Here is a 25,969-nt window from a genome sequence, read left to right as displayed (position 1 = left end):
AAAGATGACCCTGGGTATCTAGACCAAAAATGACCTAGTTCCTCCAGAGATCCAAAAAAGGCAGACAAAGGCAATACCTCAGTTTGAACAGGAAGCAAGAACAAGAACAGGAATGAGCCAGTGAGGCTAGTGACTCTGAAGATCAGGACTAAAGGAATAGCCTGCAGCTCAGACAAGGGGTGGAGTGTTCACTGTGGCTTTAAACCTCACCCCAGGTGACTGGTTAAGAGGTGACCCTGAAGGACAAGGTAGGACAGAGAGCCAGGGGAGGGTTACAAGGTGCCCTGCCTAGAGGGAGGAAGGCAACAAAAGGTAATGAAAAGAGCACCAACTGAGAGAAGGCCCCGGCCATGTAGCCTTAGTGGTAAGGAGCACACACTTGGGTAGGTTGTGGCAGCACTAAATTTAAATCTCGGCTCAGTATCTCATTGTCACGCAAATGTGGGCAAGTTATTTTTTCCTCTACAGTGTAAAAAGGATATCACCTACCTTGTTAGGGGTGCTGTAAGGATTAAATTAGATTATGCCTGCAAGGCATTAGGTATGCCTGTTCAGTAAACAATAGCCATTAGTATCATATAACAATAGCTATCAATTAAGAATCTATGTAGCTTCCAGTTGTGACATAAATAAATCCTAGGTATGTAATGTACAGCATGGTAACTATAGTTAATAATACTGTATCATATATTTGAAAGTTGCTAAGATAGTAGATCTTAATAGTTCTCATCACAAGAAAAAAAATTGTAACTAGGCATGGTGATGGATATTAACTGGACTTATTGTAGTGACCATTTCACAATATATACAAATACCAAATCATTATGTTGTACACTTGAAATTAATGTTATATGTCAGTTAGTATCTCAATTTTTTTAAAAAAAGAACCCACATAGTTTAAAAACCTATGTAAAACTAAGCAAGGAGAGATTATGTTCCTGCAATTCATCAATGACATTACTCTTTTCTACCTCACATGGTGTAAGCAGTTTTGTACACTTCATTAGAATAAAGGCAACACTGTTAGGGCAGGTACTTCAGGAATGACAGAAGGGAGAGGTTGTAGACCCATCGTGTGATGGTTGGGGGAGAAACCTATCCTTTCCCAGACTGCCTCAACTTGGTCCCAGAAGGAATCGGTTGAGTAGCCTTAGGTTTGAGTCTGAGAGAGCCTGTTCCATAAAATCGTCTCTCCCCTCCCAGCAATCTATCTGTGGACTGGACCTGCGGCATGTGACCATCATTGAGCTGGTGGGGCAGCCACCTCACGAGGTGGGGCGCATCCAGGAGCAGCAGCTGTCAGCCAACATCATCGAGGAGCTCAGGTCCAGGCTGGGGGGCCACAGGAAGGGGTGGGAAGAAACCCTAGGCAGAACACTGGCAACAGGAGGGTTGTGGGAGAATCAGCGACAGTACTCTTGGGGCATTCCTTGTGTTTGAACTCTTTGGATGCATTAGGTAAGACGAGAGAGTGGCAAGACATCAGAATCAAATTGGGTGACTTCAAATACAGATGGCCAGGCCCCACCCCAAGACACCTTGGGACAGTGTACCTCAGGTGACTCTGAAGCACAGCCAGAGCTGACACACAGACCCAAACATGACTCAGATAAACCCCTGATCCTGTTGCCTCATGCCTCTCTTCGCCTTGTCTCAAAGAAGCAAAAGGCATCTGTAGGCACTGAAACCTGAATTGCACCCATCTGCCCCTGGGGGAAGAGCTGACTATAGGTGACAGGTGGCAAAACTTGATTTTTTTCATTATCTATCCATTATCACATTTCCAATGCCTCCAGATATACTCAGAACCAATAAAGCCATCACAGCTCTATTTTCTAAAAACAATATATGCCTCTAGGGCCCAGTCTCAGTGGGGACAGAAAAGATTCAGTACCAGGTAGGAGAGAGACCCGGGAAACAAACACGAAGGACACTGCAGATAGAAGAGTTGACCAGGTGATACTGATCAACTTGAGGGCTGCCATGGATGGTTGTGCAGGTTATGCTCAGCCCATCTCTGGAAAACACCAGTCACATCGCAGTGCATGTGACTGGTGCTCCCTCTACTTATTCCATGCAGCCCACATAGCTATATGTGATAGCCTCACTTACAGGGTTCTGTGAAGGAAGCACAGCCTGGTAATAAAGCAGCTGCTCCATCTGGGGTGAGCAAAGGACAGCTTAGCAGAGCCAGGCACATAAGGGTAGCAAGACTAGGGTCTGAGCAGAGAAAAACAAAGGGGCTTGAGCTAGGTAGTGGAGGGGATGACAAGGGATCGGGTTGGGAAGGAATCAGTCTATCAGTGGAGCTGTGAAAGCTCAGAGGGTAGTAGAACCTGGTGGGATGGAGCCCAAACAAGGTCTCACACCTCCCTTGGCCCTTCTCTCTAGGCAATTCCAGCGCCTCACTCGCTCCTACTTCAACATGGTGTTGATTGACAAGCAGGGAATAGACCGGGAACGCTACATGGAACCTGTCACCCCCGAGGAAATCTTCACATTCATTGATGACTACCTACTGAGCAACCAGGAGCTAACCCAGCGCCAGGAGCAAAGGGACGTATGCGAGTGAACTTGAGCCAGGGCATGGTTGAGGTCAAGGGAAAAGCTCCCCTAGTTGGCTGAAACTGGGACCTAATCAAAGGAGAAAATGGTTTCCCACAGTTCTAGGAATGGGACTCTGAGGTGGGTGAGGTTCCCCAATCCCAGGACATTTCCGGGCACCTTTTTAGGGCTCTGTGATAGTTTCCCTAAGCAAGTCTCTGCTTTAGGTAGCACTGGAGGAGCACCAGAAACTAGATAGGGACTGAGAACACGCCCTGGGCAGCATGTTGGGGCGGCAGAAGGTCTTTCTTCCCTAATCTGGGCCTCTGCTCAGCTCTCCAAAGTCTTCCAGATAAGTAAATCCGAAGTTCATTCACTAACTGGTTGTGTTTTAAAGGGTTCCTCTACCGTGAGGTGACAACAGAGGGCAGCACCATCACAACAGACAACCAGGACATTTCAACAAATGTAGCTGGATTTTCCTCATAGGTTAACTAGCATTGGAGGTGTTGTGACTCTAATACACATGTACCTCTTTCAAAAACAAGAAATGAGGGGACCCATTATAGATCTGAAGCCTACTGAGACCAATGGCAGCCATGGACTTCCCTTAAGGAGAACTAGTACTTATCTTCTGGGAAGTTCTCTGCCTCATCTGCATTAAGGTCACTGGCCCTGGGGTGGCAGAAAAGTCATCTATCATTTGATGTTTATCATGTGGAAACCCACAGTTAAAAAAAAAAAAGAAACAGGCCAAAATGGAGTCACTTTTCTCAAGCCATGTCACCAAACCAAAACTTAATAACTAAACTAATTGCAGTTGCAGCCTCTCCCGGGAGTGGGATTTTAAACCAATCAGTCTGAAATTTCCTGATCAATACTAGTGAAGTAATCTGCATGATAAAATCCCTGCAATGCCCTTTGTTCTAAAAGCAATCCTTTCTTTTGCAGTAACTCCCCTGCCACATCCTTTTGCTTATAAAAACTTTTCATTTTCTACAATTAATGAATTGCTTAATAAAGCCAACAAGATTTCAAAATTAAAAACAAAAAACAAAAAACACCATATTCTTGGACTTGTCATTTCCCCTGTTAGGACTTTGAGCTACAAATGTTATGTTAACCATTGCTTCACCTAAAAATTAGGAAAATGCTGCAATGGGAGAGAGCTTGGGAAGAAAAATGAGGCCAGAGCAGAATGCTTTTTCCTGGCCCCTCCAGATGGCTCATGGGCAACAATCTCCTCTTATTGAGGCTCCAGTTCCATAGCAAAAGGTAGCTCATGCTGTCCCTTCCTCAGGGGAGTTCCCTGCTCGTGATTTAGAAAACCTTGAAAGCACCACTGCAAGCCTCTGTAAAACTAAATAGTGGAGAAGGAAAACAGACAGATTCAGCCTCATGTATTAACTTCATCAGAAAATCACTTTTAAGAGGTGAGCACAGAGCAAATGGAAGCTACGGCAGTGCTAAGTCTAGCCTTAAGAGCCAGGCCTGAAAGTAAATTTGAGGCCGGGCTCTTGGGAAGTGGGGCCACACTCAGACTCATGCTCTGGCTTCAGCTGCACTCAGTGGTGCAGCAGTGTTTGAAAGAAAAGCAGGCTGAGTGGAGAGGCAGAGCTAATAATGCTCGAGCACTCACTGTATGCCAGGTGCCATTCTAAACATTCTATCTACTGACTCTGAAATCTTCACAAGAACCATATAAGGCAGGCACTATTATTAGTCCCATTTTTCAGTTGAGGGAACTGCAGCACAGAGAGGTTAGGCAAGTTGCCTAAGATCAGACAACTAGTAAGTGGCAGAGTCGGGATTTAAACACCAGCAGTCTGGCTCCAGAGTCGATGTTCTTAAACATTATGCTATATGCCTCTACTTCTTTTTCTACTTCTCATTTAAAGACAGTTGACAGCTCCAAGCAAGGAAAAAGGTTTCACCTTCTATACATAATGCTACTCAGACACAAGACTCAGAATAGGCCCAGGAGGAAAGAGGGAAATGGAAGGCTCTCAACCCAAGAAAACTCACTCTCCACAGCAGAGCAATGGGACATAAATCATGAGCCCAGAACATACGGGAATAGTAGTGAGTCAGAGAGAAGCTGCTTCCATGGGGGTGGGATGGGGAGGAGTAGTGGAAATCTATTTTTTAAAATGCAAAATCAAAAGTTAGGCAGTTGCTGAGTGGAATGGGACGTGGAGGAAATTATCAAACTTAGAGCAAAAAGGTCCCTTTCTCCCTCTTCCCTCCAGGGAAATATAAGAGCTGTGAAAGGCAGGAGGCAAGTTATGGGCAGAAGGCAAAATACAATGAGTTAATGTGGGAAGTCTCCAGTCAGAGTGTCTGCGGTTCCAAAGGCAAAGATTACACGTCAGGCAAGATGAATGTCCTTCCTTGTCTTTATCACTAACACGCCAAGTGGCAAACCAGCCATGTGAGCAGGTCAAAGGCCCAATGATAACATAAGGAGGGCCAGTGCCTCCTGAACAGAGTTCCGACCTGGGCCTGACTTTCACATCTAAATGCTCCTCTAGCTTAAAAAAAATTGAAAAGCTTTGGTTTTGTTTTATTTTAATGAGTAGTCAAGGCAAGTCAATCTTACGTTCTTTAGGTCAAGTTTTACTGTAACCTTCTTTGGATTATGATTGAAGAAATATTCACTCCTAAATTAGGGGAAGAAGACAGCAGCAGAATCAGGCCCAGCCAGACCCAAAGGAGCTAGCCCAACCCCAACCCTTTACATACCTCTGTTTCTATTCTCTGTGCCCCTCTCTGCCCCCTCCCCAAGATATTCAATGGGGGGTGGGGTGGGGGCACAAAGCTAAAGGAGGAGTTCCATTGGTACTTGACAGAGGGAAAGAAAAGTAGTGCCACTTTTAAGATGGCGTCTCAGTTCTTTCCCTAGATACCAAACACAAAGGATGAGAGCTCAGCGGAGGTATCAGGCAGCAACGTGGGACATGGAAATTTTCTTTGAATCAGCACAGGATGGGTAGGGAAGGACATTTGTCACTTTTGTTCTTATCTTTCAAGTCACATGAAAAGCAACAACAGTAAATCAGACATCAGAGACAAAAGCACCTATAGAACTAACAAATGCAAACACTTGACTAATGAAAACACTTTATTGAAGAACACACACATTTCAGGGGATGGAGAACAAAGGATCAAGTTACAGCCCAGGATCCCAAGTTATGCCTTCCATTACAATATCAATCCACACCAAATAAACCTTTTAAAAACACTCCTCCATTCAATTCATACATACAACAGAAACCATCCAGCTGCCCTCAATCCAGTGGCCTCCTAGGAGAGTCAGCTAGGAGCCAAATGGACTGACAGGGATTTCTTCTCTCATAGAGACTCCTTTCACAAACGACTTTGTGTAGATAGACTTGGAGGAATAAAAAGGTCATTTTGGAACAGTGAGTTTCAGAAAATGAACCTTAGATCACCAGACCCTTACTTAGAAAGGTCTCAAGACACTGCGCCCATGTTACATGTAGGTCAAGTTTAGGAAACAATAGAAGAAATAAGAACTGAACTCACTTCAAGAAGGAAGTCAGAGTAACTGGGAGATTCTCTGAACACATTCTCTTGGAGCACTAACAGTACCCGACCTGGAGAAACACTGGACCAGTTTAGACAGTACTTGGCTATTCTGGCTGGCATCATGGTATAGAGACCATAGTCTGTGTGGTAACATATCGCGGACACAAATGCTAAGAAAGATGTGGTACATGATGAGAGTGAAGATGTCTTGCCTTTCATTAGAGAAATGAGGAGTTCTCCAACAACTGTTGTATCAGTTTAAATGCAAAGAATTCAACACAGACTGGAAGACACTTCACCCTCAGTCACTCTGGTCCTATGGGATCACCAAGAAGCACTTGCTGGGCATGTCCATGACTCCATCAAAAGGCCATGATTTAATTAAAGTGCTTTTCTAAAGCAGCTCCATTATAAGGTCTAGTGAAGGTTTCTAAAACCAGAAGGAACTGAAGAATTTTATTAACATTTCAAAGAAAACCATTAGACTCAAGCAAGGTAGAAAGTGCTTAAAAACAAGAGAAGTTACAATCCAAGTTCCTTTAATGCATCAAGGCAGAAAATGAGTTAAAAGCACACATTAGAGAAGGAGAGGGCCTACTCACCTCTCTCTCGTCTTCTCCTCATTAGTAACCCAACCCTGCTTCCCAGAGCCTTGGCCTCAGACCAGGAATACCTTGAAACATAGATTGGTACTAATGCCAGAGGTAGCCATGGCTTCCCGGGGGAGTAGGAACATGGATAGTAAGGCGGGAGATAAAACATTGTTTTAGAAGATTTTATAAGTTAATTAAGCCTCGGAAAGATATAAGAAACAAAGGACTCTGAAAGTATACTAGATTATGCACAAATAAAAACATTTTGAAGAGATCCTAATTTTTGAGCCCACTTTCAAAAGGGGAACAAGTCTGCATCACTCTACCACAATGAGACCTGTAGAAATACATGTTTGTACACACACACATACATAACACACACACACATTAAATTATAAATCTTTGCTCTTGGTTTCTTCACTTCCTCTGATTTTCCCTGGTCAGGGCTTGGCCTGCAGAGAAGGGCAGGTACTCATAAGCCCAGCTTTTGCTTGGCCATCGAGGAACGAAGCTGCAGAGTCCCTTCCGCCCAAGACCCTGGGTACTGTCGCATCTTCTGCCACAGGCTCACTTCTTCCCCAGTCGAGTCCATCCAGTCCACCACTTCCCCATTACTGATTCCTGAGGAGAAACACCAGAGGAGGCTGAACAGGGGCCCCACTCCTCAGCCCACTGGGAAAGATGGGTCATACAACAATGGCAGCCACCCCGTAAAAGACAGTGTGCTACGAAGATGGGCTGATGGGGACAGCAGTCTGGAAACTGTTCCTCAATAATCTTGCACTATTTCTGTGCTCCTGAGGCTCTATAAAGAGACTTCAGGTTGATAAAATGGGACTTCAAACGGCACACAGTAGCTATTGACCTCTTATTCTGAGGTTGATGTGGAGCTCTGGTGTCTGACACCTCATGCCAGAGCTACTGCCCTTCTGTTATTGTCAACTTGACTGGATTAAAAAACAAAAACAAAAACGAAAACAACTGAAGAAGCTGAACACCGTTTTCTCCAGCTGTAGACTCCGGGCCTTAAGTTAGGATTGTATGCAGCCTCGTTCCTATTCTCTTGTACATACATTCATTCAACAAACATTATTAAGTGCCTACTGTGTGCCAGTCCTCTTCTAGGCTCTGGGGATACAGTGGTAAACAAAACAGAAAATGTATGCCCACAGGTAGCTTCCATTTGAACAGGGAAGACAGAAAATATACAAGTAAATCAACAAGAGTATTTCAGATAGTGGGGTAAATGTCATGAAGTTAATAAACAAGGTGATTTGGAGGGCCTAGATCCTTTAGATGGAGTGGTCTGAGGGCCTCTCTGAGAAGGAGACTTTTAAGTCAAGATCTGAAGGATGGCAAGGAGCCGGCCTTTCCAGACAGGAGGAACACTAATTGCCGAGGTTATGAAGTGGGAATAAGCTTGCTATATTTGGAGAGGAGAAAGAAAGTCACTGTGGTTGGAGCACAGTGAGCAAGCAGGAGAGTGATACAGGGTGGATCATAAAGGAACAGAGACGGTCTAAATCAGATGGGGCCTGGAGGCACGGTGAGAACTTTGGATTGTTTTCTAAGCACAACAGGAAGCCACTGAAGGGTTTTAAGCAGGGGACTGACACGAACTGGCTTACATTGGTAAAAGCATCATCCTAGATGCTTTGTGTTAAATGCCTTGTGGGAGTTATTAAAATATACAAGTATTATTTAAGGCCACAGGAATGGAAAGACTAGAGAGAGAAAAGAAAAGGATGCCTTGAAAAGCACCAACATTCAGAGTTTGGGTATAGAATGAGAAACCCATCAAGAAAATTGAGGTGAGCAGTGAGTTGAAAGGGAATCAAGAGTGTAGTAGCAATGAAAGCTAAGTATTTCAAGAAAAAGGAAGCAATCAGCTACATTAAATAGCACTGAAAATTCTGTAAGATGAAAACAAAAATTTGGCATGAGCAATTGCTCAGTGGAGTGGTGGGACAGAAGCCAGATCACAGTGGATTGAGGACTAAAGGAAAGGTGAGGAAGTGGAGACAATTCTTTCTAAGAAATTCGAGGGGAGATGTGAGGTCAAGGGAAGGTTTCTTTCTGTTTCTTAAGATCTGGAATACCAGAGCATATGTGTTTTCACCTCCAGTAGGGAGGCAGAGAGAGACAGAAGATGCCAAAAGTGAGGTCATTGAGAAGGTGAGGACAATTGGAAAGAGATTGGCCTTTGCCAGAAAGGGCCCTTCTTTCTTTGTATCAGGGTGGAAGATGGAAATGGTAGGTACAGATATAAGTAAGTTTTCAGATTGTTTTGGTGGAAGGATGATGGTGTTCCTGGCAACCAGGGTCACATTTATCTGTACACATAACAGTGCATGAGCTCAGTCTTCCTCTAGGCCTGTACATAGTAGGCGCTCAGTAAATATTGGTGGAATGTTAACTCAAAGAAAAGAAGACAACTCCTGTCATAGAGATGCTCTGTAGGGAAGGGCGTGGGTATATTAGGAGTCAAATACAAGAGGCTTTTAAGAAAGACAGTGAGGAAAGGGGAGAGGCTCTCACCAGTGCCAACCCCCAGCCTGACCCCTCCCAGGAAGTCATTGCTGGCCAGGGGCTCCCGGTCCCACACAGTCAGTTCCAGGCACATGTGTTGTAGATCTTCCAGCCTCACTCCATTGTAGACAAATGTGTGGTTGTAGTGGGGATTCAGGGTCTTCTTCATCACAGGAGTTTTACGCTTATTGGCCTTGTTCCTCATGGGAAGGAGGTATCTGGCAGAGGGCGGGGAGCAATCAGCAACGCACGCAAAGCTGGAAGTGTCTATCTAAATTCCCCTTTCCCCTGCCACAGGCCTACCCCAGGAAAGTGAGTCAACACTCGGATCCTAGTACACACACTCCTGCCCTTGAATCTGCTGAAGCAGATTTCCTGCTACCTCTACTACATCATTCACCTGATACAATTCATTCAACCTGGAGAGCAAATTAACATAATGTCATTAGTGAGCTGTTATTTCTACTCCACCAAAAAGGGGTTTTAGGTCTTTGGTTCCATTTCTATTGGGCAAGGTCCTCTTTAAATAAAACCAATGGTAGTAACGATAGACACAGCTGAACATGATTTGTTAGAGAACTTAAGTCGGTGGGATGATCTGTAATTTGGGGAAAGCTGGCATTGCTTAAATATTGCGGGGAACAAAGTTATGAGTTCCCAAATCTTGACAATCAGGGGACAGATTTTTAATCAAGATCAATCAAGAGCATAAGTCTATAATAAAGGAAAAGTCAGACCGATCTGTCCACCACCCTCCTCTTCGGCAATGAGCACCACAGCCCAGTACAAACTGAGCTCAGACCAGTGTAAACATGGTAGTGGAGGTTTTGCCATTATCCAGTTGCAGAAACAAAGTTGGTTGCTGGAGGTGGTAGGACACACAAGGATAATATCCACAGAGAAAGGTTAAATTGGGTTTGTCTCTTAGCTCTCTTGCCCTGAAACTGGTTAGTTTGGTGCTGGTCCAGGGACTCACCCCTTGACAAAGCTGTCTGAGGTCCCTCCTGATTTGGCAGCCGTCAGGTTCCTGGCTTCTTTGATCCACACTTGGAGCTCTCCCCCTTCCCCACCTTTACCTGTAAGGGATGTCAGCCATAGCAAGTGAGCCCCTACACCTCCAGATTTCTCTCGAGGTACTTCCTTTCCTTGCTCCTGAAGGCAGCAAGCTCAATAAGAACTGGACCACACCTGACTTGGATTCTCAGTACCTAGCACAGTGCCTGACAGTAAGCAATAGGTGCTAAATTAATAACAACAGCAATAAATGCTTATTGAAAACTAGCTATGTGCCCGATTCTACGTTAAGCATTTAATTCTCTAAACAATCCTATGAGACATATACTATTATCGTCCTCGTTTTATAGATGAGAAAATTGAGGCTTAGAGAAATCAAGTTGTCTAATATTGTTGAATGAATAAGAAAAAGAGAAGGACCCCTCCACTTGTGTTCTTGATCTCACCCTCACTTCACATCGGACATCATCCGTTTCAACCCCCACCTCTCATTTTTAATATCTGTTCTCCACTGGTGCCATCCTCTCAGTCTAAATATATGCTAATCTCATCTCTTCTTTTAAAAAAATCTTTTAAAAACAAAATCTCCCTTCATTCTTATCTCATTTTCAAGCTATTTTCCATGTCTCTCCTTTCTTTCACCATGAATTACCCTCCAAAAAAGAGTCCACACTCAACACCTCTACTTCTCAGCCTAGTTTCTAGTGAAATTTGGTTTCTGCTTCATCTAATCCACTGAGAATGTAATCTACCACCCATGAGCCATGTCCCTCAGTGGGCCTGACCTTTCAGTAGTATGTCAGTATTGTTGACAACCCTCGCTCCCTTCGTCAAGCTCTCTCCTGATAATACTCTAGCTCACTGCTTTTCTTCCTCTTTTCATTCTTTATATCATTGCTGTTCCCTACAGCTCTATCCTTGCCTCTCTTCTCTAGTCATTCTGTACAACCTCCTTGGGGATGTCACTGATTCCCCACATCCTATAGTTTGACCTTGCTGCAGGTATCTTTTTAAGAACATTGGCTTCCCATTGCCAATGGATCAAGTTCAACTCCTTACCATTACATTCAAGGCCCTCTTCAGTAAGGCTCCAGCCTCATGAACAATTCCAGTCCCACTCTCACATCTACATACCATAACTCCAGCCCCACCAAAATAAGTCCACTCCCTCACACTCACATACATCCCACATTTATCATGTTTTTTTAAAACCTTTGCTCATGCTATCACCTCTCCTGGAAATGCTTTTCTCACACCATCCTCTCCCTTTTTTGCCTGGTAAAGTCTTAAGTCCAGTTTATCATTACTTCCTCTTCAATGCTCTCCCAAATGTAATCAGACATAATTCATCACTCCTGTATCTGTGTTCGTTTAGCATACGACTGTCTTTCTTGCTAAATGAAGCTCCTCAAGGGAGGGTAAATGTCATCTCTTATTCATCTACCTACCCAGAGTCTCTACCACAGTGCCTGGCACGTTGATTTACTTTTCCTCAGCCTTCAACTTCCTGTCCCTCATACTTCGCCACCCTATCCAACCACTTTTTCTCAGCCCCAAAGTTTCTATTCTATCCTGCCCTCTTAGTAGCCTGCCACAGCTGGACCAAGACCAAGTCATGTTTAATGGCTTAAAATAATGGAATGCCAACCCTACAGCATTCCCTTCTGGTTGAAAAATGCAAAAAAGGCTTACTTAGTAAGCAAAGGATACTTCCCTACAAGATGATCCCAGGCTCGTCTCAATCTGGTCTCTCCAACAGTGCTACCCACTAGCCAGCACCACCTCACAAAGATCCTGTGCAGAAGATAAGGGCTAAATCCAGGGGCCCCCCAAAAAACTCACTCTTTTTCCGGTCACCTCCAACAGGGAGTTTGGAGGCTGGGATGTATTTCAATGAAACCACCAACTCGCCTTTGTGTGATAGCAAGCCAGTCGGGGACTCAGCACTGATCTGAAACACAGGGAGACCCAACAGGTCAAGCTGGGCTTCTCAGGAGTTGTGGGGACCTCTTGCTGAGGAGATTCTAAAATTACCCTCAACAACAGCTTCACAACAATGAGGATCCTTCTCCTTATGAATACAATCCAGGGTCCCTAGGCCATGGCAGCCACAGGTTTCTAAGGCAGTTTCTTCAGAAGGAGATACAAAAGAACCAAAAAAAGTCTTCTGCAATGCCCACTATTTTGCTACTTGGGTATATAGCTATTGGATTCCAAATACCCTCATAGGTCTTCCAGCAATGTTGCCACACAAACTCACAGGGGACTGACACCATGATAAAGGATCTTGCTACCAGCATTGTAAGTAATTGCCAAAAAGTAGAAACAACCTACATGTCAATTGACATAGAAAAGATTAAATGAGTGATTTTAATGCCTTCATACGGCATATGGTACGCAGTCATCAAAACAATGCCGTGACTATACATGCTGACATGGAAAGATAGCCAAGATGTACTGTTAGGTCGCCAAAGCAAGACAGAAAAAGTGGAAATGGGATGGCTCGGTGCGATGTCAGAGAGATAGTGGATGGGGGGAGGGTGGTCCACAGTGTGAGGGATATAAATGATAAACGTCTAAGGAAAAACAAACAAACAAACAGACAAACAAAAAACCTCATAGACAAGACAGACAATAGTTTAGTGGTTACCAGAGGGTAAGGGGTTGGGGGGTGGGAGATGAGGGTAAGGGGGATCAAATATATGGTGATGGAAGGAGAACTGACTTTGGGTGGTGAACACACAATGTAATTTATAGATGATGTGATACAGAATTGTACATCTGAAATCTATGTAATTTTACTAACAATTGTCACCCCAATAAATTAAAAAAAAAAGTCAAAAAAAAAATGAAGTGACATTAAAGCAAATAACCTTATGTATAACCAAAAAAAGAAACAATGACTAAAACAGAAAACCATGTGATTTTTCTCTGTAATCTCCAGACATAATAAATGATATTTCTAAATATTTTTATGAAAGCTTTAGTAAATGTTAATAACAATAAACTTTCTTAAACTATAAAAAAAAAAGTATCCCACTTATGAGGTCTGACAATTAAGTTCGCGAACTTGTTGCAATGATGTTGCTAACTTCTTTTGATATCACAGGGATTATTCACTATGAGTTTGTACCAACTTGGCAAACAGTTAACCAAGTTTACTATTTGGAAGTGCTGAAAAGGCTGCATGAAAAAGTTAGACGACCTGAACTTTTTGCCAACAATTCATGATTCTTGCATCACAACACTGCACCAGCTCACATGGCACTGTCTGTGAGGGAGTTTTTAGTCAGTAAACCAATTACTGTATTGGAACACCCTCCCTACTCACCTGATCTGGCCCCCAGTGACTTCTTTCTTTACCCAAAGATACAGGAAATATTGAAAGGAAGACATTTTGATTACATTCAGCACAGCAAGGATAATACGATGACAGCTCTGATGGCCATTCCAGAAAAAGAGTTCCAAAAGTGCTTTGAAGAGTAGACTAGGCGCTGGCATCAGTGCATAGCTTCCCAAGGGGAGTACTTTGAAGGTGACCATAGTGATATTCAGCAATGAGGTATGTAGCACTTTTTCTAGGATAAGTTCGCGAACTGAAGTGTCCGACCTTTGTATAGTAAAATATACACATATTTGCATATGTGAATATGCATGTATGCAAATGATTATTATCATTATCACTTAAATAGTACTTAATTTGTGCCAGGCACTGTTATAAGTATATCATTTTGTTTAATCCGCAAGATAGTCCCTATGAGATAGATATTATTATCCCTATTTAACAGATTATGGAACAGAGAGGTTAAGTAACTTGCCCAAGGTCACACAGTTAGTAATTGGCAGAGGCAGATTCAAATTCAGACAGACTGGTTCCAGAGTCCACGCGTTTAACCACTATACTACGCTGCATAGAAAAATCCATAAGGATACAGACTAACTGAACACTTGTTTCTTCTAAGGAGGGGAGTGGAATGGGGAAAGGAAAGAGGGCTTTCAGTTTTTACTCTATATATGTCTATAGTGTCTTTTTAATAAGAATGGCATGTACACTTGTATGATCTTCAAAGATAAAAAAGTATTTTTTAAAATAGCACTTACAAAGATTTGAGAGCTAGGTGGAATTCTGTTACAAGGATTTAAGTATGCCACAATTCTTAACTTTACACTTACTTACATTTCACTTTACATTTATTTATTTACATTTATTTATGTTACTTTTGATTAATAATTATCTCTACCACTAGAAGCTAAATGCCAGGAGGATGCAAATCAAGCCTATTTTTGTTCATCTTAGTATGCCTGACAGCAAAGTACCTGGCACATAGCAGGTGCTCCACAAATATTTACTGAATGAATGCAAAAGTGAAGAATGAACGTCTGGGATGAGCAGTAAGTGGCCTATCATCTTTGGCTGTGGGTAGCAGAACTGTGTCCCTCTATTGGCTCTCTTGGCATGGCACTGTTCTTTATGCTTTGTATCCACAATATGAGCTAGTATAGACTAGAGGTGCCCTATCACCTGCCTGTGTTCACTGGGGCTCCTCTAAACTAGGTCCTCACTACTGAGCATATCAATACCAGGATGGCATAATCCTCATGGGTTTGAAAAAATGTACCACATACCCAGAATGTACAAAGTTTAGTGTATGGGACAGATAGAAAAGAATAGGGAGGTAATGGTGGTCACCAGGAGGAAGGGGGTGGGAGGAGGACAAAGAAGATAAAGGGGATCAAATACAAGGTGATGGAAGGAGACTAGACTTCAGGTGGTAAGCACACAATAGAGTATAGAGATGTTGTCTTATAAAGTAGTATACCTGAAATTTATATAATGTTATTAACCAATGTTACCCCAATCATTTCAATTTTTTTAAAAAAAGAATGGGGAGCTAGATGCCAGGAGGAGAAAACTGACTGGGCAAAAAAAGAAAAATCAGAGACAATAAATGTAGAATGTGTTAAGTTAAAATAGATATGTAATACTGAAGTGGTCTTTGTGTTGTTTATCGAATGTCTACAAAATTTTAACTTCTAGATTTCTAGATTGTAAACTTCAGTGGACTCTTTTTTTTTTTTTTTTTTTTTTTTAAGAATTAGAGTTTAGCCTTAGATGGAAATTGGCGTTATGTGTTTCAGTAGCATATTTTTATTCTGGCTCAAAATAATTACAAAGAGAAAATACTTCTATTTTGATGCAGCTTTTTCATTTGATGTAAGACATTTTTATTGGCATTAGTTCGTGATGATTTATACTAACATTTCCAATATCAACTGTAGGCCCTTGAGAGAATGACTTGCGTGCCAAATGCTTAAGAAATTCTAAATTTCTAATAATATGCTACAGTTTGTGATAATTGCTTTCCTGTTTTTATTAGTATTTAAAGGGACAGATTTAATGCTGTGACTATTTTTTGGAGGGCAGTAGCTATCAAAATATTGGATGCACATTTCCTTTGACTCAGCAATTCAACCACCAGAAATTTCTCCTATAGTTTACATTCACAAAAGAAGACCAAGCTATATTATAGCATAGGTTTAACAGCAAAAAAAAAAAAAAAAAGGCAAGCAAACAATTTAAATTTAAATGCCCATCAGTGGGGAAATGGTAAATAAATTATAATACAGGTACATGAAAGAATACTATACAGCAACTAAAATGAGATAGATCTGTAAGTGATGGCACAGAAAAATGTCCATAATAAATGATAAATTGTTGAATAAAAAAATCAAGAGACACACACACACACACACACACAAATGAGGTTTGTATGAGCCCACTTGTGCAAAAAAGGAAAAAATATATAAATCCATACGTGTACCTCTGTGCTGCTAAATAGAAAATTTCTATAAAGATATCCAACTAGTTGATAACAGTGGTTATTTCTAGGTAATGGAACCTACTTTTCTTCTTATACATGTCTATGTTGTTTTAATTTTGAACCATGTACATATAAATCCTTTTATTCTTAATTTTCTTAATAAACTATATACATACATACATATATATATATATATATATATATATATATATATATATATATATATTTGGTGCCAAAAAATGTATACACATTTTAAGAAAGAAAAACTGTATTAAAATTACAGTACTCAATATATACTGATAACAAAAGATGAATACAAGTCATGTTTGACTTCTGCAATTACAAAAGGTGCTCAAAGTGTTTACCATCAGTGTCCAGACACTTCTGTCTGGGCGAACTACTGCTTGAGCAACGTTGACCAAAGCGTCCACTTGTACACATTTTTTGGCACCCCTGGTGCATATGTGTGTGTGTGTGTGCGTGTGTGTGTGTGTGTGTATGTGTGTGCATATAGAAAAGTTCAAACATTATAAAAGGGCATATAGAGAAAACTAAATCGCCCTCCCACCTCAGTCTCTCTTCCTAGAGGCAACCACTACTACTAGTATCTTGTCTATCTTTTCAAAGATATTTTATGCACCATACTATTTATAGCATTTAAAAATGCTGGTATAAATATGTTTTATGTTAATACATAATGTTATGTCTTTTTTAATTTAAACAAATTTTAAAAAATTAAAGTAAAAATGCTAGTGTAAAAACTTTTTTACAGAAGAACCTTGCCATTGAACAATTCTGATAATCAAGCAGTCTGTTTTGGCAACCTCATCTTAACCAGAACGATAGTAACCTATTGAATGTCCATTATGTGCCAGGCACTGATTTGTACTTTGCATACAATCCTGCAAAAGAGGAATAGCATTATCTCCATTTTATAGATGAAGAAACTAAGGCTCATGGAAGTTAGGTGCCTTACCTAAATTATTGTATAAATTAGGTGATTTTGCCTGTTATTTGCCAGGATTTAAGTCCAGGTCTGCACTCAGATCCCAGGCACTATTATGCACACTGATACACTCTCACCTGAGGTGCCATCCCCATTTCCCTGGCTTATGTGACCAAGAGCACAGAAATTGGAACTCCATGAATTGCTTCACTTCCCACTTCTTTAGTGAAAAGGTTATCTTGGAAAAGGAGTGAAGATTAGGATACACCCAAAAGGTTAGCTTGAAGAAGAGGTGCAAGTTAGGATGTTAGAATTTGCCCAGACTCTGGAAGGTTCGGAGGCAAAGCTTGGCACATATATGAAATACTGTTGAAAGGAAAACTATGGCTTTATCTTTTGCCTGGCATAGGCAGAAGAGATTACTCACACTTCACATACAAATGCATATGAGATTACTGTCAAACTCAGCAACCCCAGCAGGGTACGCTAGAACTCTACAGAAGACTACATTTAAAGATGCTACCAACATATACCAGCAGAGGTCACTGCGAACAATTCTACCTCAGATCCAAACTATGTGAGTTGTTGACTACCTTTCCATGCAAAGGGAGGCAATGATCCAGTTTCTTATCAAGCTTCCAGGAATCCATCTGGACCTCTGCCTCTCCAAGGAAAGTGTTTCTGCCAAAACGACCATGATGCCAAACCGAGAACTGCAATGTCCTCTGGGCCAGGAGAGATTCTGGGATCTCATACTGTGAAAGAAAAGAGAAGCCCATATAATTAGTTATTGACAATTCCTCAGTAAAGATTATTCCAAAATCTGAGCAACCATATCCAAAGTGCATAGTCCTAAATATCAAATTACTCTAGTCCCTAAGCACTTTGAGTTTGCTCATTCAAAGCCTCCACTTACCCCATTTCACAAAATCCTACCATATTCCATGGGAGGACCTGGAAATTAATTTTTCCTTGAGTGGGTGAGAGAACACTGGAACACTACCACTACCCCGCCCCCCCCCTCCCCGGCAAAACAAAAACAAAAACAAAGATGCCATGGGTACTCCTGACCCCAAACGACTTTTTAAACTGAGATTTGTGGCCACGTGTATCTCCAACTTCACACCAAAACAGCCAGATCACCTTTGTTCTCTGGGAGATCAGGATATGAACACGTGCCCATAGTATACCCTCAGACACAGACATGGCCACTCAAAACCATGTCAACCAGCCACATAGCCGAGGAATAGCTATAGCTTAGCGCACATGACAGAACAAGTTCTCCTTCCTTCAGGGTCTTAGATACTTACACTGAAGATCTCATCATATAGCGGATTGATGGTGTCCCGCTTGATGCTGGTTTTTCTTTTTCCTTGCCGGGACTTGTCAGGCAGAAGATAAGTCTTCACGTATCTAGAAACCAAGAAGAGTACTCAGTAATTCACTGTCTTCTCTCAACCCATTCTTCACTTCCCTGCTCTCCATATATATAAGCCATGACGAAATGAAAATGTCACATTGAGCCCTCTTAGACATGCCATTCTTGCATATTCCCAATCCTGGTTCCTTTCTCACACCTCCTCTAACCACTCTCAGTCACACCTCTCTCTCTGCCCAGGAAGCAATAACCTCGGTTCAAGTGTGCCCAGATAGATACCAGGGTCTAAGCTCTCATCTCAGACCATGAGTCAGGTTCCAGAAACACTCACGGATTAGAGCGCTTCTTGGCTTCATCGGCATAGGCCAGCTCGTGGCACTCCTTCACGTGGATGACCAGAGTCTGTGTTTGCTGCTCATACTTCAGGGAAAAGGCAATCTTGCCAGTCACAAAGATGTTCCCGAAATCGCCAGCTTCGCTATAGATGCTCATCATGCTGCCAATTGTACTCTGAAGACAAAGACCCACAAACATCTGGCAAGGGCATACTCCCCTGCCCACATTGCTCACATCTTTCCTCATGATAAAGCCATAGTCACTGAACAAAACAAAAGTTTCAAAAGCCCCTGCAACAAGCCAGTACCGACAACAATTTTGTACCCAGAGTACAAGAGAAAGCTAGTAGCACACTCCCAATTGTTCAGTGTAATAAATCAGCTCATGCATCACCCAGGCTTTCAGCTTCTCCTCTTTCCCTCCTTTGACACATTTTATTGTTAATTTTCACCTGCCCCAGAAGGTGAGCAAGGTGTAGAGGCAAGGCGGACGTAAGTCCATTTTTGGTATATGTTATATATGCTAAAACACTGGCTAGAAGGGGACCGTTACTAATTAAAATAAGGTGCCTTGATTTTCTGTGGGTTTCTTTTATCCACCTTATCCCTATCAAGACCTACAGAGAGAAGTAAATGGGTCAGAACTTGGGGGGTACCCCACCAAAGGTAAAAAGACATCTTCCTCTTGGGTAGTGATCAGCTCTACAAGCCTGTCATTCTCTTCCTGTGTGTGTGGGTGGGAACAAACTCTAATCACCCTGGTTCCTGACTCTTGTTACCCCTAAACATCAATCATCATACTTATGACATAACTAGGCCCTGTTTCTTAAGTGTCCCTTTAACTTCATGGTTCTGATCAGTACTGCTGCTCCTTAATCATACCCCGACGACAATTAACCCTGCTAGGGCCCTTCGCATGCCACTCACTGCCCTTGCATGTGAGATTTGGGGAGGGCTCTGATGATGAAATCTGGATCTTGTTCACTTCATCGCCTGGATAACTCTTTAGGGAAGAAGTCACAGGTTACTGTTCACAAAACTGAGAAAGCACATCTCCGGCCCTAATTAGACTCTCTAGGGCAGAGAGGCTGAGGAAGTCACCTAGCTGTGCACTAAGCAACTACAATCTAAAGTGAGGATAGAAACAAATGCATCTCATTGACCTGGAAGGAGTGAGTAGGATGATTTCCCCAGCTACTGACTCTGCTCCAGGGAGGCACTTCCTTCCTTCCTGGTACCCCAACGTGTCTATAGCCACAGAACTAATAGAACTTACCATGGAAGAGCCACTTCGCAAGCTGCTTCTGGCTAGCTTTTGGCGATGCAACTTCACCAGGTGGTCAATGTCTTCTTCTTCCTCCTCTTCCTCTTCCTGGAACAATAAATAGAGATTCAGAGTTAATAAAAATAAGAAAAAGTTCAAAGACTAATATCCTTCCTGTAGTAGGAGCCATAATGGTTGCTAAGCTCTGTGGTGTCATGTACATGTGTACTCACATATCCTTATTTTTATGTTCCCGCATTTCAGGCTTCCAAACTATATTCCAACCATCTTTCTCAAATACCAAAGAATAAGATAAGAATATCTCTTTCCCATTTGACTGTCCCAATCCCCCATCCCTTTACATTTTAATCAAAATAAGAATTTATTTGAGCCCCCAACTGTATATCAAGCAATGTATTAGAACATAAGAGACAGTGAAGACAATCTTTTTGTTTAAGCGATTCAGCAACCAGATTTACTTTAGAAATCTGGGGGAATTAAGATTCATGTTGCCTTTTCCTAAAGAACTAAACATGTTGATTGAGAGTATCGGGTACTAAAGTCAACTCTAAATATATGAAATTTCACATAATGACGAAGTGAAATGCAAGGGTACTTACCATATCCACGCTGAGGCCTGGGACAGATTTGCTTCTGTCTCCCAAGGATCCACTTTCATGCCCCACATCTTCCGGGCGAAGATCAATCACAGATTTAGTGTATTCTGAGTGGAAGACCAAAAACCCAAATCAAAAGAGACCTACTCTTCTCCATACCAAGAACCCATCAAGGGTATTCAGAACTTCAATCTCAAAAGGCTATAATAGGAAAACAGCTACCTGAAGGCCTGAGGATTTTTCTGGTGTTCTTCTTGAATATCATGTCACCCTCATCGACTGATACCACATTTTGACCCCCAGACTGAGTTTCCTAGGAAATGGAAAAGAACTGTTGGGTAGGTGGGAGGATGGAATAAGGAAGGATAGCCTCAAGAAGAATAAGGTTCAGACTTACACTAAACTATAGCAATCTTAAAGGAAAAGTTAATCTTAGGGATTTAATTTAATACTAGGAAGCAGTCCAAAACCTGTTTTCTCACCTTTCAACCAAAACCTTAGCAAATGCCCCCAAGTGAATCTGAACTAAAATTTGTTTAGTTGAATTCTTGATTTAAATTCAGAAAGAGAAAAATGACTAAAGTTTACCTTTCCCACTTGAGATTTGGGGGCAGACATCTTCTTCCATTCTGGAAAGTGACCAGATTTATCCAGAGAGTCTCTTCTGGAGGTAGATACAGAAGTTATAAAAAAATCACCTCCTCCCCTTCCCCTTCTATCTATGGACCCGAACTCTATGGAAGGAGAGCCACTGGCTTGGGGTCACTGTAGTAACCGAATCTAGAAGATAAACATCACATCAGATTTACCTTGAAGGAATGCAGATGATCAGATAAGCAATTGTGCACAAACACAAACACTCACACCCTCATTTCTATAGGACAGCAGCACCATTGCTACTGGTCCAGGAAGAATCCTCCAAGGCGTAGCAGCAGCCTGTGGAAGCTGCATGCTCCAGAAGGAAGTGCTACTGAAAGACTTGTGGCAAGGTCAGAGAAAAGACTTCATGCGACTTGCTGAAGAGAGAAGTTGGGTACACTGAAGGCACAGGAGCCCTGCATCCTGATGCTAGAGAATAAAATGGGAACTCAGGTCGAGTAGAGGTGCAGGGACTGGGGCGGGGGGATCTCACCTGGACGTGCTATCTGAGTCAGCCGTGTAGCTATCCAGACTCTCACGCTCTGCCTCCAGTGCATTCTTTCCACTTTTCAGCTTGGGCACTTCAAATGGCACACTAGAATAAAACCCAAGAGCCAAGATATAAAGAAAGTGGGCTCTCCTGCTGGGAGTCAGGCTTCCTGCCAACCTATTTACAATGGCAGCCTAAGTAATCTTTCTAAGATAAATATATACTTAGAGTATACTTTAAAAACTGTTCAGCGGTTCCCCATTGCTGTTGGGATTGAGTTCAAACTCCTCAGCATGCCAAAAAAACGCTTATGACTTGACCCTTGCTCACCTCTTCAGACTCATCTTTCATTCTAGACCTTTCCTTTTACTTTACATTCCAGAAAGATGAAGTTCTTTTGGTTCCTTGAATATGACATAGCCCTCTCTCTTCCCTCTTTTCTCTGCTTGGGATGTTCTTTTCACAATGGCCATTTTTCTTCATCTGGCTAAATCGACTACTTCTTCAGGTCTCTCCTTATACGTCAATCCCTCCAGATGTCTCTGAGCACGCCCCCACTTCAAGTCTGGATTAGTAACCTTCCTCACATATATAATTACTTGGTTATGTCTTTTAAAGAAATGATTTAATTTGTTCAATAATTTAAACAAATGACTTGTTTAGTGTCTTTCTCCATTAGACTAAGTTCCATGAGATCAGTAACAACATGTCTTGTTCACTACTGTGTTCCCAACACCTAGAAGAGAAAATAGCATAGAGTGGGCACTCAAATATTTGGTGACTGAATTCTTGACTAAATGCTCTCTTGGTGGGGCTTAAACTATACACATAAATAAGCAGTATGTTTTGAAGACAGTATTCAGAAGACCAGAATTCTTTTTCAGCTTAATGAAGGATCACCTCAGGAATTCAAAAAAGCAGCCCTCATCTCTAAAGGGAAGGACACTATTCCTGGGCCCCTTACCTCAAGGAATTTGTGAGAGCAGCAAGAAAAGAAAGAAAAAGAAAAAAACCATTCTTCCTCAAGTATCTCAAGTAATTTCACTTAGCTTCCAGGACACCAAACTCTCCTGGTCCTCTGACCTCACGTCTGCTGCTTCTCAGTCTCCATTACTGGTCTAATCTTTGGATTGTGTCCAGGCTTATTCCTTGGACTGTTTCTCTTTACTATCTAGAATTATTCCTAAATGATCTTATCTAGTCTCATGGCTTTACGTATTCTCTATAAACTAATAACTCCTAAATTTATCTCTCACTCAAATGCCAGACTTATATTTCCAAGAGCCTACTTGACATCTCTGCTTGGATGTCTCAAACACAGCAAGTCCAAAACCAAAGGCCTAATTCTCCCCCAAACCTACTCTTCCCTGAATTTCATCAAATGGCAACTCCTTCCTTTCATTTCTCAGGTCAAAAATCTTAAGAATCATCTTTGACTCCCCTCATTCTCTCACAATACAAATCCAACCTGTGAGCAAATCTCCTTGGCTCTATCTTCAATGTATATCCAGAATCTGACAAGTTCTCGCCCCCTCCCACTGCCATTACTCTGGTCCAAATCACCATCATCTAGCTCCTGGATAACTGTAATAGCCTTCTAATTGAACTCCCTACTTCTGCTCTTGTCCCCAATCTGTCTTCAAAACAACAGCCAAATTGAGTTTTAAAATATAAATCCAATATTGAATTACCACATGACCCAGCAATCCCACTCCTAGGTATATAGGCAAGAGAACTGAAAACATATATCCACACAAAAACTTGTACACAAATGTTCATAGCAGCAGTATTCACAATAGTCAACTGGCAGAAACAACCCAAATGTCCACCAGTGGACGAATAAATAAACGAAATGTGGTCTATGCATACAATGAAATATTACTGACAATAAAAAGGAATGAAGTTCTGATACATGCCACAACATAGATGAACCTTGAAAACATTACGCTAAGTGAAAGAAGCCAAACACAAATGGCCACATTTTGTATGGCCCCACTTATATGAAATACCCAGAAGAGGCAAATCCAAAGAGACAGAAAGCAGATGAGGGGCTGGGAGAAATGGGGAGTGACTGTTTAATGAGTACAGGATTTTTTTTTGGAGTGATGAGAACATTCTGAAATTAGATAGTAGTGATGGTTGCACAACATTCTAAAAGTACACAAAGCCACTGAATCGTATACTTTAAAAATGCTAAAATGATGAATTTCATATTATGTGCATTTTACCTCAATGTATAAAAGAAAGAATAATATCCTGTCACTCAGAGCCCTCCTTCTCACTTGGAGTAAAAGAGTCCTTACAAGTGCCAATAAAGTCTTATGTGATCTACTTTTCACCCCATCTCTGTCTTCATCTCCTGCCACTCCTCCCTTGCTCACTCAGCTCCAGATTACTCAAACGTGCCAAACACAACCTTACCTTAGGATCTTTATATCTGCCACTTTCTCTGCCTAGAATGCTTTCCCCCAGATACTCTCAGGGTTTGCTCCCTCATTTGCGTCACTTTTTGCTCAAACGTCAATTTATTATTAAGACTTTTCCCTGGCTATCCTAAATAAAACAGCATATGTACACACCCCATGTCTTTAGTCTACTTCATTTTCTCCATAGCACTTGTCAACATCTGATATACAATACATTTACTTGATTATTTACTGTCCATGTCCCCCAACCCCAAATTTAAGCTCCCCAAGCAAGGGACTTTGTTGTGTTCACCAGTGTATCCCACTGCCTAAACCAGTGCCTGGCAGATAGTAGGCATTCACAGATATTTGTTAACAAATGAACGAATTAATAAATGAACCAAGACTGAAGTAACGAATATCTGTATCATAGATATTCATCTCTTAAGCAGTAATAAAGAATAAACTTTCTAAGTTACCAGATAATGTTTGAGATTTCTCTGAAAACCAACAGTAGTGTTTGAAATCATAGGTCATGCAAGAGGTGAAACAGAGGTCATTTCTTAAGAGATAGATGTATTAGCTTTATAATTCAAGACACAGCAGGGAGCTTGATTTCACTTTTACTTCAGAATAATTTTCCACCTTTGCTTCAAAGAATAAAGAACCCAAAGTGGAACCATTCCTCTAGAGAGCTAGTTTAACAATGGTTCATGGAGAGTGTTTTCTGCTTGTATTTTTTTCCCTAACCATTAATACGTACAGATCCAGAGCTGATAACAAATCAACCCTAGGGTAAAAAAGCAATTATTTGACATCTGTGCAGTAAAAAATAAACTAAGAGATGGGAGTCCTGGGCTCTACATATCTGTATCATCTCAGGTAAATCACTTATCCTGCCTTCTTTTCTGTAAAAATAAGGGGGTTAAATTAGATTATCTCTGAGGCTCCATAATTTTATGGAGAAGATCATTTATGGCCACTTAGTCTGTTTTCATGTTTAGGATAAATAAGAGGTTTCTGGGTCCAATGAGTAACAGGTCATAAACAGCCAGAAGCAGTAGGTTTCAGAAATTACGTTCTGACTGATGATGTCAGATCTGTTAATCAGATTCAGGACATAAAAATCATTCTTATGCTTATCCACAAAGGAAACAGGGGGCCTCATCACCTAGAACATATGAATAACCCACCCAAGGCTGTGTGGGGAAAATCACAGTACAGTAAGTCCTCACTTCACATCATCGATAGGTTCTTGGAAACTGACTATTAAGTGAAAACGATGTATAGCGAAACCAATTTTACCACAGGCTAATTGATATAAACAAGAATTAAGTTCTTATGGCATATTTTCATCACAAAAACACCAACAAACTTCTAAATAAAGACCCAAAACACTTTTAATATTAAACACTGAAATAAATATGAGTTATGCATACATGTAAGAAAGATGAATAAAAACAAGTAAGATCATTATTTTCCCATCAGGGTCACAATTCAGGGTTGTAGGTGGCTGGAACCTCTCCTGGCAGCTCAGGGTGCAAGATGGGACCCACCCTGGACAGGATGCCTTTCGACTGAAGACACATTCACACACACCCCCACACCCATTCACACTGGGACCATTTAGACACGCCAATTAACCTGCACAGATTTGTGATGTTGGAGGAAACCAGAGTACCCAGAGAAAACCCACACAGACATGGGGAGAACATGCAAATGCCACACAGTTGCCCCGGCCGGGAATCAATTTTTTTCTCATCAACATTATAATGAAATGATGCTGAAGAAAACGACGTTATTCAAGGACCTGCTGTACATACATACAAAGAAACACCTTACAG

At 41.6% G+C, this 25,969-nt stretch overlaps 2 protein-coding genes across 5 annotated transcripts in view; one reads left to right on the top strand and one right to left on the bottom strand.

The window, feature by feature from the left end:
• The window catches only part of SRPX2 (sushi repeat containing protein X-linked 2), a 33,392-nt gene extending 29,747 nt beyond the window's left edge, over positions 1–3,645 (top strand). For both annotated transcript variants that reach the window (XM_033108573.1, XM_033108583.1), the window contains exons 10-11: positions 1,204–1,325; positions 2,392–3,645. In XM_033108573.1, coding sequence (XP_032964464.1) covers positions 1,204–1,325; positions 2,392–2,572 — 303 coding nt within the window. In that variant the 3' untranslated portion in view covers positions 2,573–3,645. The remainder of the gene's footprint in view (positions 1–1,203; positions 1,326–2,391) is intronic.
• A 2,002-nt stretch (positions 3,646–5,647) lies between these two features.
• The window catches only part of SYTL4 (synaptotagmin like 4), a 71,511-nt gene continuing 51,189 nt past the window's right edge, over positions 5,648–25,969 (bottom strand). For 2 of the 3 annotated variants that reach the window (XM_033108539.1, XM_033108548.1), the window contains exons 6-17: positions 21,724–21,825; positions 21,180–21,255; positions 20,814–20,904; positions 20,595–20,698; positions 19,987–20,082; positions 18,707–18,885; positions 18,308–18,410; positions 17,591–17,752; positions 12,072–12,180; positions 10,192–10,291; positions 9,225–9,433; positions 5,648–7,307 (exon numbers count right to left, since the gene is read on the bottom strand). In XM_033108539.1, coding sequence (XP_032964430.1) covers positions 7,159–7,307; positions 9,225–9,433; positions 10,192–10,291; positions 12,072–12,180; positions 17,591–17,752; positions 18,308–18,410; positions 18,707–18,885; positions 19,987–20,082; positions 20,595–20,698; positions 20,814–20,904; positions 21,180–21,255; positions 21,724–21,825 — 1,480 coding nt within the window. In that variant the 3' untranslated portion in view covers positions 5,648–7,158. The remainder of the gene's footprint in view (positions 7,308–9,224; positions 9,434–10,191; positions 10,292–12,071; positions 12,181–17,590; positions 17,753–18,307; positions 18,411–18,706; positions 18,886–19,986; positions 20,083–20,594; positions 20,699–20,813; positions 20,905–21,179; positions 21,256–21,723; positions 21,826–25,969) is intronic. The other variant, XM_033108557.1, reaches the window with a different exon arrangement.

This window comes from Rhinolophus ferrumequinum, chromosome X (genome assembly GCF_004115265.2).
Source record: "Rhinolophus ferrumequinum isolate MPI-CBG mRhiFer1 chromosome X, mRhiFer1_v1.p, whole genome shotgun sequence".
Lineage (NCBI taxonomy): Eukaryota > Metazoa > Chordata > Mammalia > Chiroptera > Rhinolophidae > Rhinolophus > Rhinolophus ferrumequinum.
This window is presented reverse-complemented; position numbering and strand designations above follow the sequence as displayed.